This window comes from Globicephala melas, chromosome 3, assembly GCF_963455315.2.
Source record: "Globicephala melas chromosome 3, mGloMel1.2, whole genome shotgun sequence".
Taxonomy (NCBI): Eukaryota; Metazoa; Chordata; class Mammalia; order Artiodactyla; family Delphinidae; genus Globicephala; species Globicephala melas.
The window spans coordinates 165,552,790-165,565,040 of NC_083316.1; the positions used below are offsets into that span (position 1 = coordinate 165,552,790).

The 12,251-nt window shown below is 48.0% G+C and overlaps 1 protein-coding gene across 2 annotated transcripts; it reads right to left on the reverse strand.

The window, feature by feature from the left end:
- Positions 1–703: 703 nt before the first annotated feature.
- Positions 704–9,921, reverse strand: RETN (resistin). Of its 2 annotated transcripts, none has more exons than XM_070045111.1 (4): positions 9,817–9,921; positions 1,582–1,709; positions 1,148–1,225; positions 704–851 (listed from the first exon to the last, which is right to left on the reverse strand). In XM_070045111.1, the coding sequence occupies exons 2-4, from the start codon at positions 1,697–1,699 to the stop codon at positions 718–720; spliced, it is 330 nt and encodes a 109-aa protein (XP_069901212.1). In that variant the 5' UTR covers positions 1,700–1,709; positions 9,817–9,921; the 3' UTR covers positions 704–717. The 2 variants fall into 2 exon arrangements, with proteins under 2 accessions (XP_069901212.1, XP_030735379.1); XM_030879519.3 differs by lacking the exon at positions 9,817–9,921 and adding an exon at positions 1,870–2,006.
- Positions 9,922–12,251: the final 2,330 nt, after the last annotated feature.

The following is a 12,251-nucleotide window of genomic DNA, read 5'->3' on the forward strand; positions in this document are numbered from 1 at the left end:
GTGAGGGATGGTGCTCAGGACTCTGGACTCAGCAATGGATTCAGGGATGCGCCCTGACGCTGGGGCTGCTGGTGGCTTGAGGCCCTGGAGTGTATGTGGGGTAGGGGGTTGGGGGTTCCTGTCCTGTCCAGACCCAGATCCCGATGAGGCTTCGTTGTGAGCAGTGGGGGAGAATGGCCCAGCAACTTCCCAGGAGGCCCAAGACCTTAGGGTGACCGTCAAGGTGGCCTCAAAGGTAACACTCTCGGGACCTCCCTACTGGTCCAGTGGTTAAGACTCCACGCTTCCAATGCAGGGGGCGCGGGTTCGATCCCTGGTCAGGGAACTAAGATCCCACATGCCCACTCGGTGTGGCCAAAAATAAATAAATAAAGGTTACACTCCCTTAGGTCATGAGCCTTGGGTGTGGTTGTCATTACGGGAAGTTAAGGCCCCATTTTCAGAAGTAGAAGTGGCGGACAAGGGAGGAGGGGGGAATGGGGCGGAAGAAAGTCACGGCTGTCCCCCACCCCCCTCCCTCTGGCGCCTTGCTCTTTTTGAAGATGCCGGCTCAGTCACCCACACCCCACAGAAGACAACAGCACACGTCCCGGGCTTTCTCCATCATCTTCTCGGAGGTTTATTTCCAACCCCGCCCCTCTGAGACAGGAACCCGCCCCTCCGAGGCCCGGCCACACACCCAGGCCCGCGCCACCGCCCCGCAAGCGCAACCTTAGGCTATTCGGCCCGCAGGCGACAGCAGCGAGCTCCGGTCCAGTCCATGCCGGCGCACTGACAGTGGCACGTGGTCTCGGCGCGCACGTCCCACGAGCCACAGGCAGAGCCGCAGGTGCAGCTGGTGACGGCGAAACCTGCGAGGCGGAGCGAGGAGGAGAGAGCTTGGACTCTGAGCCAGAGGCTGCGGGCCTGGGGTTCCAGGGGAATGGCAGCGTGGGCGGCGGGGAGGCCGGGGGCCTGGACACCAGTGTCCTGAGGAAATGGGGTCCGGGAGTTGGGGGAAGGGACAAGGCTGGGAGTGCAGACCAGGACATTACAGAAGTAGAGGCTGAGACTCTGTGGTCCTAGAGAAATAGAGGCTGGACCTAGGGGAGGGGGTTATGGGGCACTGAGAACAGAACTGAGCCTGGACCACGGGTTCTGTACTCACCTGCGGGGCAAGTGACCAGGTGCCCCCTGGAGGTGACACTCCGGCAGTCCAGGCCAATGTTCCTTATTGCCGCAGGATCTATGGAAGGAGTGACCGAGGTAACTGTGAAACCGAGCTGCCCCTCCCCCAATCTCATGCTGCCCAGGCCCTGGTGGTTTGGAGACGGGCAGGGGGCTCAAGGAAACCGCCCCTGGGGAAGGCCCAGGGGGTTGGGAGCTCATCACCTCTCAAGATTCTGCTTTGAGGTGGGTGTTTTGGAGGGAGGAGGGTTTGGAGCTATTGCTAAAGGTGGAGCTGGGGGAAATGGGGTTGGGTTGGGTTTGGGGTTGAGATTTGGTTGGGGTTGGAGTTGGGGTTGGCTTGACGTTCGCTCCATGTCAGGAATCAGAGGGGCCCCTGAGGCCCCTGCCGAGGTTGGATGCGAGGGTGCTCACTTAGGGAGCTGGTGAGTTCCTGGATCTTCTCACTGATGGCTTTATCCATGGGACACGTCAACTTGCCACACACCAGCAGCCCCAGGACTGGGAGGAGGAGAAGGGAGAGAGCCTTCATCCTGTAGGTGCTGCAAGAGGGAACCGAGAGACCCCAGCTGCATCAGCCCCTCTCCAACCTGGGAAGGGTCAGGCCCACAGAATGTGTGGGATCGGGAACCCTGGGTCCCCACGGGGGACGGGGCTGGAGGCCCAGCTTTGCCCCTAAAGGTGGGAGCAACTGTCACTTACCCTCTCCGTGGACTCAGCAGGCCCAATTTTGGACACGAATGACGTGCCTCTGCCTCAGCTCTCTCTTTAAGGCCTCCGAGTGTGGGGCTTCCTGTCTTGGCTAAGACCCCTGGCATCCTGGGACTCCCTTCCCACATCCGGGGCTAAGAGGAAGCCCCCAGGGTAGAGTCCAGGGACCTAGTGGTGCCACAGCCTCTCCTTCAAGAGCCTTCCCTTCCCACATCCAGGCTGGGACTGGTCCAGAGGGTGGAACCTGGGGGATAATTCCAGGAACCATGGTCGACGGGGCAGGGAGAGATACCGGAGCTTGCACGGAGGGGAGGGCCACACAAACGTGCCCAAAATAATGTCCTTGTTTGAGAACTGCATGCCATGTTCATTCCCAAAAAGCGATCACCATAGAAGAGATAGATAAAATCATGGTTTATTCCTTCGATAGAATAATCGGCAATTGACGTGTGCAAACTACGGCCCATGGGCCAGATCTAGCCCACCATCTTTTTTTTTTTGGCCACACTGAGCATCATGCGGGATCTTAGTTCCCCAACCAGGGATCGAACACCCATCCCCCTGCAATGGAAGCACGGAGTCTTAACCGCTGGACCACCAGGGAAGTCCCGCCTACCATCTCTTTTTGTATGACTCACGAGCTAAGAATGGTTTTCACATTGTTCGGGTTTGTTTTGTTTCCAATATGGATGGATTTTTAAAAAATTGTGATAAAACACCCGTAACATAAAATGTACCATTTTAGCCATTTTCAAGTGTAAATTCAGCAGCATTAAGGCAGTGTGACCACCGAGGCAGACACTGGAATGCTGTGGCCACAAGCCAAGGAATGCCAGAAGCCACCAGAAGCTGGAAGAAGCAAAGAACCAACTTTTCCCTAGTCTTTAGAGGGAGTATGGCTTGATTTCAGCCATACAGTGTTGTGTAATCATCAGCCCTGTCCATTTCCAGAACTTTCTTTTTACCATCCTAAACTGAAACCTTACCTATTAAACACTAAGTCCCACTTCCTCTTGAAGCCCCTGGTAATCTCTCATCTAGTTTCTATTTCTATGAATTTGCCTATTCATATAGCACATAAGTGGAATCATACAATATTTATCCTTTTGTGCCTGCCTGATTTCACCGAGCATAACATTTTAAGGTTCATCCATGTTGTAGCATGGATCAGAACCTCATTCCTTTTTAAGGCTAATATTCAATTTTATGTCCATACCGCATTTCGTGTATCATCTGTTGATGGACAGTTGGGTTGTTCCCACCTTTTGGCTATTGTGAAGGATGCTGCTATGAACCTAGGGGCAGGACAGGATAAAGACACAGGCGTAGAGATGGACTTGAGGACACGGAGAGGGGGAAGAGTAAGCTGGGGCGAAGTGAGAGAGTAACATTGACATATATATTCACTACCAACTGTAAAATAGCTAGCTAGTGGGAAGCAGCTGCATAGCACAGGGAGATCAGCTCAGTGCTTTGTGACCACCTAGAGGGGTGGGATAAGGAGGGTGGGAGGGAGACGCAAGAGGGAGGGGATATGGGGATATACGTATGCCTATAGCTGATTCACTTTGTTATACAGCAGAAACTAACACAACATTGTAAAACAATTATACTCCAATAAATATGTTTTAAAAATTAAAAAAAATAACTTTTGAAGGATGCAAAAGAAGTGGGCAGCTCTAACTACAGGCAGGATGAAAAGCAGAGAGAATGTGCGGAACCCCCTGGGGCTCCCCAGGGACTCAGTTTGAAAACTCTTAGTTCAGTAGCAGGAAAGAGTTATATATGCCCTGATAAAGAAATGTTCACATATTGAGGTCTGGGGAAGTCATTCTGGCTTATACATGAGTTAATGTGAATTTTGTGCTAGGTAAAACAGCCTGCTTGTGGCCTATGAAAACTACATTGTGCATCTGCTTTAATTATTAAAGAAAAGGGCACATTGACCAGAAGTAAAGAATGTCCGTGTTCAAAATAAAGATTAAAGCCCCTCTTCCTGGGATGCCAGGGCTGGTCCTCCTTTGATGATAAGACTCCCTTCCCAGGCGCCAAGGTCCTACCGACTCACTGTGTACATGCTGATCCGTTTTTATGAAACCTTGAAGGAGTGTCTCCCTGACTTCTTTGATGTTCTCTGTTCTTACAAGATATAAAACTGTGCTGAAAACCCTGCTTCTCCCAAGCAGTTTCTCAGAGTTTTCCTCTGAGAAGCTGTCTTCTGGGCTATAGTCCTCAGTTTGGCTAAAATAAAACTCTTTCTATTGCTATTATTGATTGTTTATTGATTGTTGTCATCGATAGCCCCTTAATTCTCTTTAAAAAAAATCCCTTTATCCTCCCTGATTTCTACCAGCAAAACTGAGCTCTAGTGACCTTTTACATCTAATACTACTTAATACAATTCTAGAACCAGGTCTCTAAAAAGTACAATAGGGCAATCACATAACTACGATTTTTAAAAATCAATCTTATTGAGGTATAATTTCCATATAATAAAATGCATCTATCTTAAATGTTCAGTTGCATACATTTTGACAAGTCTATATACCTGCATACTGCATGAATGTTTTGTTTTTCCCAAGTATTGCTTTTTTTAAAAAATCAGGTGTAATTTACATACGGCAAAACTCGCCCTTTTTACTGAGTTCTGAGTTTTGACAAATGCATACAGTTGTGTAACCACTGCCACCAAATACTTATAATTTAAATTATAATTGGAAAAAAAAGGAAGTTTCCCAAAGATTGAAGGAAAACTGTCCTGAAGTAACAGAGAAGGAGATTTTTCTACCCATACAACTGGTTTTCCTGTGCGCTGCAGATCTTGTGAATATTGTAAGTGTTAGCAGTTTGTTCTCACCTCTGTTAATATACGTCTGTCCTTGAAGTAATTTTGAACAAAGAGGCCTGTATCACTCAGAGGACTGGAAACTGTTGCCACTTGTTGTGAAACTGACTTCCAGAGGCAACCTACGCTTCTGACTGGTTGCCTTGCTACATAACTTGGCCTAGTGATGATGTCGCAATGACAGGTACCTCTGCCAATCAGAAGAGAATCATTGACACCTGCTTCCTGTCCCACAAGGATGAAAGAAAATAAAAGTAAAAGCCTTGATAATTATTAGAGAAATGCTAATCAAAGCCACAATGAGGTACCACCTCACACTGGTCAGAATGGCCATCATCAAAAAGTACAAACAATAAATATCATATATATATATATCAACACTGTATCACTGTGTTGTACACCTGAAGCTAACATGACATTGTAAATCAACTGTACTTCAATAATAAAAAACATAATAAAATTTTAAAAATTAAAAAAACTGTTGGTGGGAATGTAAATTGGTACAGCCACTATGGAGAACAGTTTGGAGGTTCCTTAAAAAACTAAAAATAGAACTACCATACGACCCAGCAATCCCACTACTGGGCATATACCATGAGAAAACCATAATTCAAAAAGAGTCATGTACCACAATGTTCACTGCAGCTCTATTTACAGTAGCCAGGACATGGAAGCAACCTAAGTACCCATCAACAGATGAATGGATAAAGAAGATGTGGCACATGTATACAATGGAATATTACTCAGCCATAAAAAGAAATGAAATTGAGTTATTTGTAGTGAGGTGGATGGACCTAGAGTTTGTCATACAGAGTGAAGTAAGTCAGAAACAGAAAAACAAGTACCGTATGCTAACACATATATATGGAATCTAAAAAAAAAAAAAAGGTTCTCAAGAACCTAGGGGCAGGACAGGAATAAAGATGCAGACGTAGAGAATGGACTTGAGGACACGGGGAGTGGGAAGGGTAAGCTGGGACGAAATGAGAGAGTGGCATGGACATATATACACTACCAAATGTAAACTGGATAGCTGGTGGGAAGGAGCCACATAGCACAGGGAGATCAGCTCGGTGCTTTGTGACCACCTAGAGGGGTGGGATAGGGAGGGTGCGAGGGACATGCAAGAGGGAGGAGATATGGGGATATATGTATATGTATAGCTGATTCACTTTGCTATAAAGCAGAAACTAACACACCATTGTAAAGCAATTATACTCCAATAAGGATGTTTAAAAAAAATTTAAAGAAAAGGGGAATGGTGTGGAGACGGGAGGGAGAGTCTGACCACAGCTTCCTGACAGCCTCCACCTTGCGCCCCATTTCACAGATGGGAAAACTGATGTTGGGTGAGGCTGAGTCACTCCCGAAGGGGAGATTTCAGATCCAGATTTGTTGGATGCCGGAGTCCTTATTTATTTATTTGGCCGCAGCTCTTGGCTTGTAGGATCTTACTTCCCGGACCAGGGATTGATCCTGCGCCCCCAGCAGTGAAAGCGCCGAGTCTTAACCACTGGACTACTAGGGAAGTCCCAGGAAAGAGTTTTATTTGAGCCAAACTGAGGACTAGAGCCTGGAAGACGGCCTCTCTGATAACTCTGAGGAACTTCCCCAGAGATGCATGGTTTTCAGTGCAGTTTTATATCTTGTCAGAACAAAGAACATCAAACAAGTCAGGGAGACACTCCTTCAAGGTTTCAAAAAAAAAAAACAGATCGTCATGTACACAGCGAGTCGGTATGACCTCGGCACCTGGGAAGGGAGTCTTATCATCAAAGGAGGACCAGCCCTGGCATCCCAGGAAGGGAGGCATTTAATCTTTATTTTGAACGTGGACATTCTTTATTTCTGGTCAATGTGCCCTTTTTTATATAATAAAATTTTTAATAATTAAAGCAGATGCACAATGTAGTTTTCATAGGCGACAAACAGGCTGTTAGCATAAAACAGGCTGTTAGCATAGGCCACAAACAGGCTGTTAGCATAAAATTCAAGTTAACTCATGTATAAGCCAGAATGACTTTCCCTATATCTCAATATGTGAACATTTCTTTGATCAGTATATATGTATTAAATCACTACGTTGTACACCTTAAGCTTATGTCAACGAAGCTGGGGGAAAACCAGATTCCACATTTAAGTATTTGTCTGTCTCCATCTGACTTATTTCATCCAGCAAATACTTTATGTAAATCTATGTAGACGTTACAGAATGAGGCACGGTATGTAGTGGATGCTTCAAACGTAGCTTTTTTTCGGGAGGGGGATCAATATTTTCCCAGAATTTCCCCAGCCACAAACAGGGATCAAGGCTCTGGGTGGTCACTCAATGTGGAGGGGCCACCAGCCAGAACTTCCTCTTCCTGTCCTGTCCCCTTAATACCTCAGCCCTGGGGACCCCATCTCAGCCCAACAGGAACAGAACTTTCCCACTTTCAGGGCTATTTCCTCACCTCCAGGAGTCTTTTCACAATATTTTTGGCAGTAGCTGTTGGTTAACTTGTGTTTTCAGATTTTGAGCAACTTTACAGAAAAAAAAAAAAAAAGGGGGAAGCTTGCCTTGCTTCCTTGACATCTGCTGGGTTCCGCGGGGCCACTCAGCCCCTCCCCCAGAGGCCTCAGGCAATTCTTGCTTTGCTAGGGTCCTGGGGGTTTCACCATCCCACCTCCACCCCTCTCCGCCCAGCCGGCAGCTCCACCATGTCTGGGATCCTCACTTTTTCGTTCTTTTTTAAAGCAGCTTTATTGAAGTATAATTTACATACCACATTCCTCCATTTCAATTGTACAACTCAGTGATCTGTAGTAAGTTTCACAGGGTTGCACAGCCATTACCACAATCCAATTCTGGAAAGTTTCTATCACCCCTAAAAGGAATCTTGTGCTCCTTTGCAGTCACTCTCTATTCCCACCCCCACCCCTAGGCAACCACTTTCTGTCTGTGAATTTGCTTACTCTGGACATTTCATATAAGTGGAATCATACACTATGTGGTCTTTTGCATCAAGCTTATTTACTTAGCATAGTGTTTTGAGGTTCATTAATGTCATAACATGTACTTTGGTCCTTGACTGAGCTGCGTTCCATCGCCTGGATGTACCACATTGATTTCCATTCACCAGCTGATGGGCATTTGGATTGTTTCCACCTTTGGGCTATTATGAATAATGCCATGAACGTTCCTGGACACGTCTTTGTGTGGATGTATATTTTCCTTTCTCTTGGGTGAATTCTTTTTAATGCAGGGTCAGTTTCCATTGTCTAAATGTACCGTAAAGTATTTAAACTTTTATTTTTTTAGTTTTTTAAAAAAACTGAAGTAGAGTTGATTTACAATGCTGTGTTAGTTTCAAGTGTACAGCCAAGTGATTCAGTTATACACACACATATATGTATTTTTTTTCAGATTCTTTTCCATTATAGGTTATTACAAGATACTGAGTATAGTTCAGTATGTGCTAGACAGTAGGTCCTTGTTTTTTTACCTATTTTATATATAGTCGTGTGTCTATGTTAATTCCAAACTCCTGGGAATTCCCTGGTGGTTCAGTGGTTAGGACTCAGCACTTTCATTGCCGTGGGCCCAGGGTTCCATCCCTGGTAGGGGAACTAAGATCTGCACAGTGCAGAAAAAAAAACAAACAAAAAAATAGAAATCCAAACTCCTAATTTATCTCCCCCGCTCACTTTTATTTTTAAGTAGAGCAAATTCAAGACCACAAACTTTTCCCTCCTGTTAACTTGGATGAGATATTGCTCTAGCAGAGCCCCCTGCCCTGCACAGCATGGGCTGAGAAGCCTCCCTGCTATGATGTGTCCCCATGTCCCCACAACCAAGAGCATCAGTGCTCACCACCCCAGGGGTGCCCTCCTGACCTTCTGAAGCCCTGATGCTGACCTGAGGAATCCTTTTTTCTCACTTTGTGGAGTCCTCCTTCTTGGCACATCCTGAGAACTACCGCCCAGCCGGGGCCAGACCATCTTACAGTATTAAATAATAATGATGTATTATTATATTAATACTATATTATCGTGGTATATATTAATATATTATTATTGTGGCAGTCGGTGGTTCTTGGATGTTGCCTCTAAGCTTATACCATGACCACCAGTGACTCTGGAGTCTGTTCCCACCCCAGGCCTCCCCGATGAGCTCACGTGTCCAGCTGCCTCCCGGGGATTCAGCGACCTAATCCACACCCACAATAACACGTAACAAAACGCGCTAGGTTGTAACTTTCCATACGAACCAACTTCAGTAGTTGCTGAGAGTCCTTTCAAGAAGGATCCCAGCTGATTCCAGTGGGAGGAATGACAAGTTTGAAAATAATCTTCAAGAGATATTGGCAATAAATAAATAGATAAAATTTTAAAGTACAGAAAAAAAAATTGGGGAATTCCCTGGCAGTCCAGTGGTTAGGAATCCGTGCTTTCACTGCGGTGACCTGGGTTCGATCCCTCGTTGGGGGACTAAGATGCCACAAGCCTCGCAGCGTCGGGGAAAAAAATAATAAAATTAAATTTTAAAAAAAAAGGAAGAGATCGGAAGGAATCCATGGCTGCTAAAACCTTTATGTGGAGAATTGTTGGAAACCAGGGACACCTCCCGCCCGCCCCCAACCCACCGACCAATCGTAGGGACATGACATCATGGAGCTCCTGACGTGAGGCCTCACAGGACGCAGAGAGAGGGTGGATTTTACCCTCACACGAGGGTTTTGAGAATTCTGTGTAATGCACGTGGAGGGCTTGGCAGGGTGCCTGGGGCGTGGTCAGGGCCTGACACTACCGGCTGCTGTGGCCCATTTTCGGGGGCGGGGATGGGGGTGGTCCGTGAATATTTGTAGAATCAAAATGCCCTGAGGTGGGAGCCTTTACAACATCGTCTACGTACAAATAAGGGCCAGAGGCCGAGGCGATTTAAGCAACAGAGTTTCGCTGGCGCTGAGAACTATTGAGTAACTCATGACCTACTCCCCCTCCCCCACCCCCGCCGTCTCTAATAGGGTCACCCAAGCTCGGGTTACAGACGCTAAAGATCAAAGCAGCCAGCAAATTGAGCCACAGCGCCCCCTGGCGCTCGGAGCGCTTACCTACCTAGGCGGGTCCCGGAAGAAAACCGCGGCTTTCCAAGGAGGAGAGTGTAAAAGTTAAACTTTTAAAAAAAATTAACTAATTAATTGATTTGGGGCTGTGTTGGGTCTTCCTTGCTGCGCGTGGGGGCGTGGCAGCTACTCTTCGTTGCGGTGCGCGGGCTTCTCATTGCGGCGGCTTCTCTTGTTGCGGAGCACCGGCTCTAGGCGTGTGGGCTCAGTAGTTGTGGCTCGCGGCCTCTAGAGCACAGGCTCAGCATTTGTGGCTCGCGGGCTTAATTGCTCCATGGCATGTGGGATCTTCCCCCACCACGGATCGAACCCGTCTCCCCTGCATTGACAGGCCGATTCTTAACCACTGCGCCACCAGAGAAGTCCCTAAAAGTTAAACTTTTAAATCCATCTCCCTCCCACTCCGTCTCCCAGTAGAAAGGCTTCTCTGCCAAAGCCGTGGCGGGGGGCGGGGCATCCAGGGCCAGCCGTCTCAGTGGTCTGAGATGACTCACTTTCTCCCCTGCACCTCATCTACTCGACAGCCTTGCACGTCCATCTTTCTGCGCTATTACGCGTTTCGCATAAATCTTAGTAGAATTGCTGAATCGGAGGGGTTTTTGCTTCTCCAAGGCCCTACCTGCAAAACTGTCCGTGCAATTTTTCTGGGAAGAGTGTCTTTAGACTTCTCTGAATTCTCAAAAGGATAGGTGACCTCAAAATCAGGGCCAAGTCTTCCGTGGGCAGGGAAGGAGGGCCTCAAGTGTCCTGTGTCCACCCATGCCCCCCTGGTCCCAGTCTTGGAGGGGCCACAACTCCAGAGATGACAAGATGGAAATGGGTAGCGCTCCACTGGGGGGCACTATACCCAATTTACCCACCCACCAGGGCCCCCTCCCAAGGCACTCATCCCAGCTGAGCCCCATCGCCAACATTAGACTTGGGGCCCCCACCTGACCCTGCTCAGATCCTTTCTGTAGTTTCCCATCATCCCAGCAGGGGCCAAATCCTCACTCAGGCCTCAGGTGGCTCTCAGACCTTGTCGTCCCTCAAGACCTTTCCCTCTGGCTCCATTCTGCTCTCTTGCCTTTGCCTCCACTGTGCCCTCCCCTCCCTTCCCAGACTCCTCTTCACTTTCATTCTCTTAAGTGCCACCTCCTCCAGGAAGCCTTCCCAGGCTGCCCCTGAGTGGATTACCATGTTCTTGGGGCTCCCACAGCCACATGTGCCACAGACTGCCAGCCTGGCTGTGTGTCTGTGCCCCAGAGAGAAGGGCCTTCATCTATCTTATTCAGGCTGTGAGATTCACATCTCACTTTAGCTGCGTGTTATGGGCTGAACTGTGTCCCCAGAAAATTCATATGCTGAAATCCTAACCCCCATGCCTCAGAATGTGACTGTATTTGGAGACAAGATTTTTAAAAGATAATTAAGTCAAAACGAGGTCATTAGTGTAGACTTTAAGCCAATATGACTGGTATCCTTATAAGAAGAGGAGATTAGGGGCTTCCCTGGTGGCACAGTGGTTAAGAATCCGCCTGCCAATGCAGGGGACATGGGTTTGAGCCCTGGTCCGGGAAGATCCCACATGCCACGGAGCAACTAAGCCCGTGCACCACAACTACTGAGCCTGCGCTCTAGAGCCTGTGAGCCACAACTACTGAAGCCCGGGCGCCACAACTACTGAAGCCCACGTGCCACAACTACTGAAGCCCGCACGCCTAGAGCCCGTGCTCCACAACAAGAGAAGCCACCGCAATGAGAAGCCCGTGCACCTCAACGATGGGTAGCCCCCGCTCGCTGCAACTAGAGAAAGCACGCGTGCAGCAATGAAGACCCAATGCAGCCAAAAATAAAATAAATTAAAATAAATAAATTTAAAAGAAGAAGAAGAGGAGATTAGGACACAGACACACACAGAGCGAAGAGCATATGAGGACACAGGAAGAAGATGGCCATCTATAAGCCAAGGAGAGAGGGTTTAGAAGAAATCAACCCCGCCGACACCTTGATCTTGGACTCCCGGTTTCCAGAACTGTGAGAGAATAATCTCTGTTGTGTAGGTCACCCGGAATGTGGCACTTTGTTATGGCAGCCTTAGCAAACTAACACACCCAGTGAAGGGTCTGATAAGTCCTGCAGTTAGGAGCCCCTGTGAACAGCCTGGAGAAAGTGGGGGCGGGGAGGAGAATAAGCAGGGAGAGTTCTAACTCTCTGGGGTGGGAAATGGGCATCGATTGCTGTGTTCCTCACACAAATGCAGATTCTGATCCTAGGAGCCTGAGAAGACCCCTGGCCTCGTGTGGCCCCAGGCCCCACTGAGACAGTTCCTGAAGGGCTGGGGGTGCTGGGATACAGGGCCTGTTCTGCTTGTTAACACTACTACTGATGGTCCCATCGGAGCAGCCGAGATAACCCTAGTACCAGTAGAGGAGCAGCTGCTG

Excerpts from the sequence above, each read along its gene's own strand:
- RETN (XM_030879519.3), bottom strand. The coding sequence starts at position 2,006 with ATGTGGGAAGGGAGTCCCAGGATGCCAGGGGTCTTAGCCAAGACAGGA. Across the intron at positions 1,710-1,869 it reads CTGCTGAGTCCACGGAGAGG|CACCTACAGGATGAAGGCTC; the intron begins GTAAGTGACAGT and ends TCCCTCTTGCAG. Across the intron at positions 1,226-1,581 it reads GGAACTCACCAGCTCCCTAA|ATCCTGCGGCAATAAGGAAC; the intron begins GTGAGCACCCTC and ends CTCCTTCCATAG.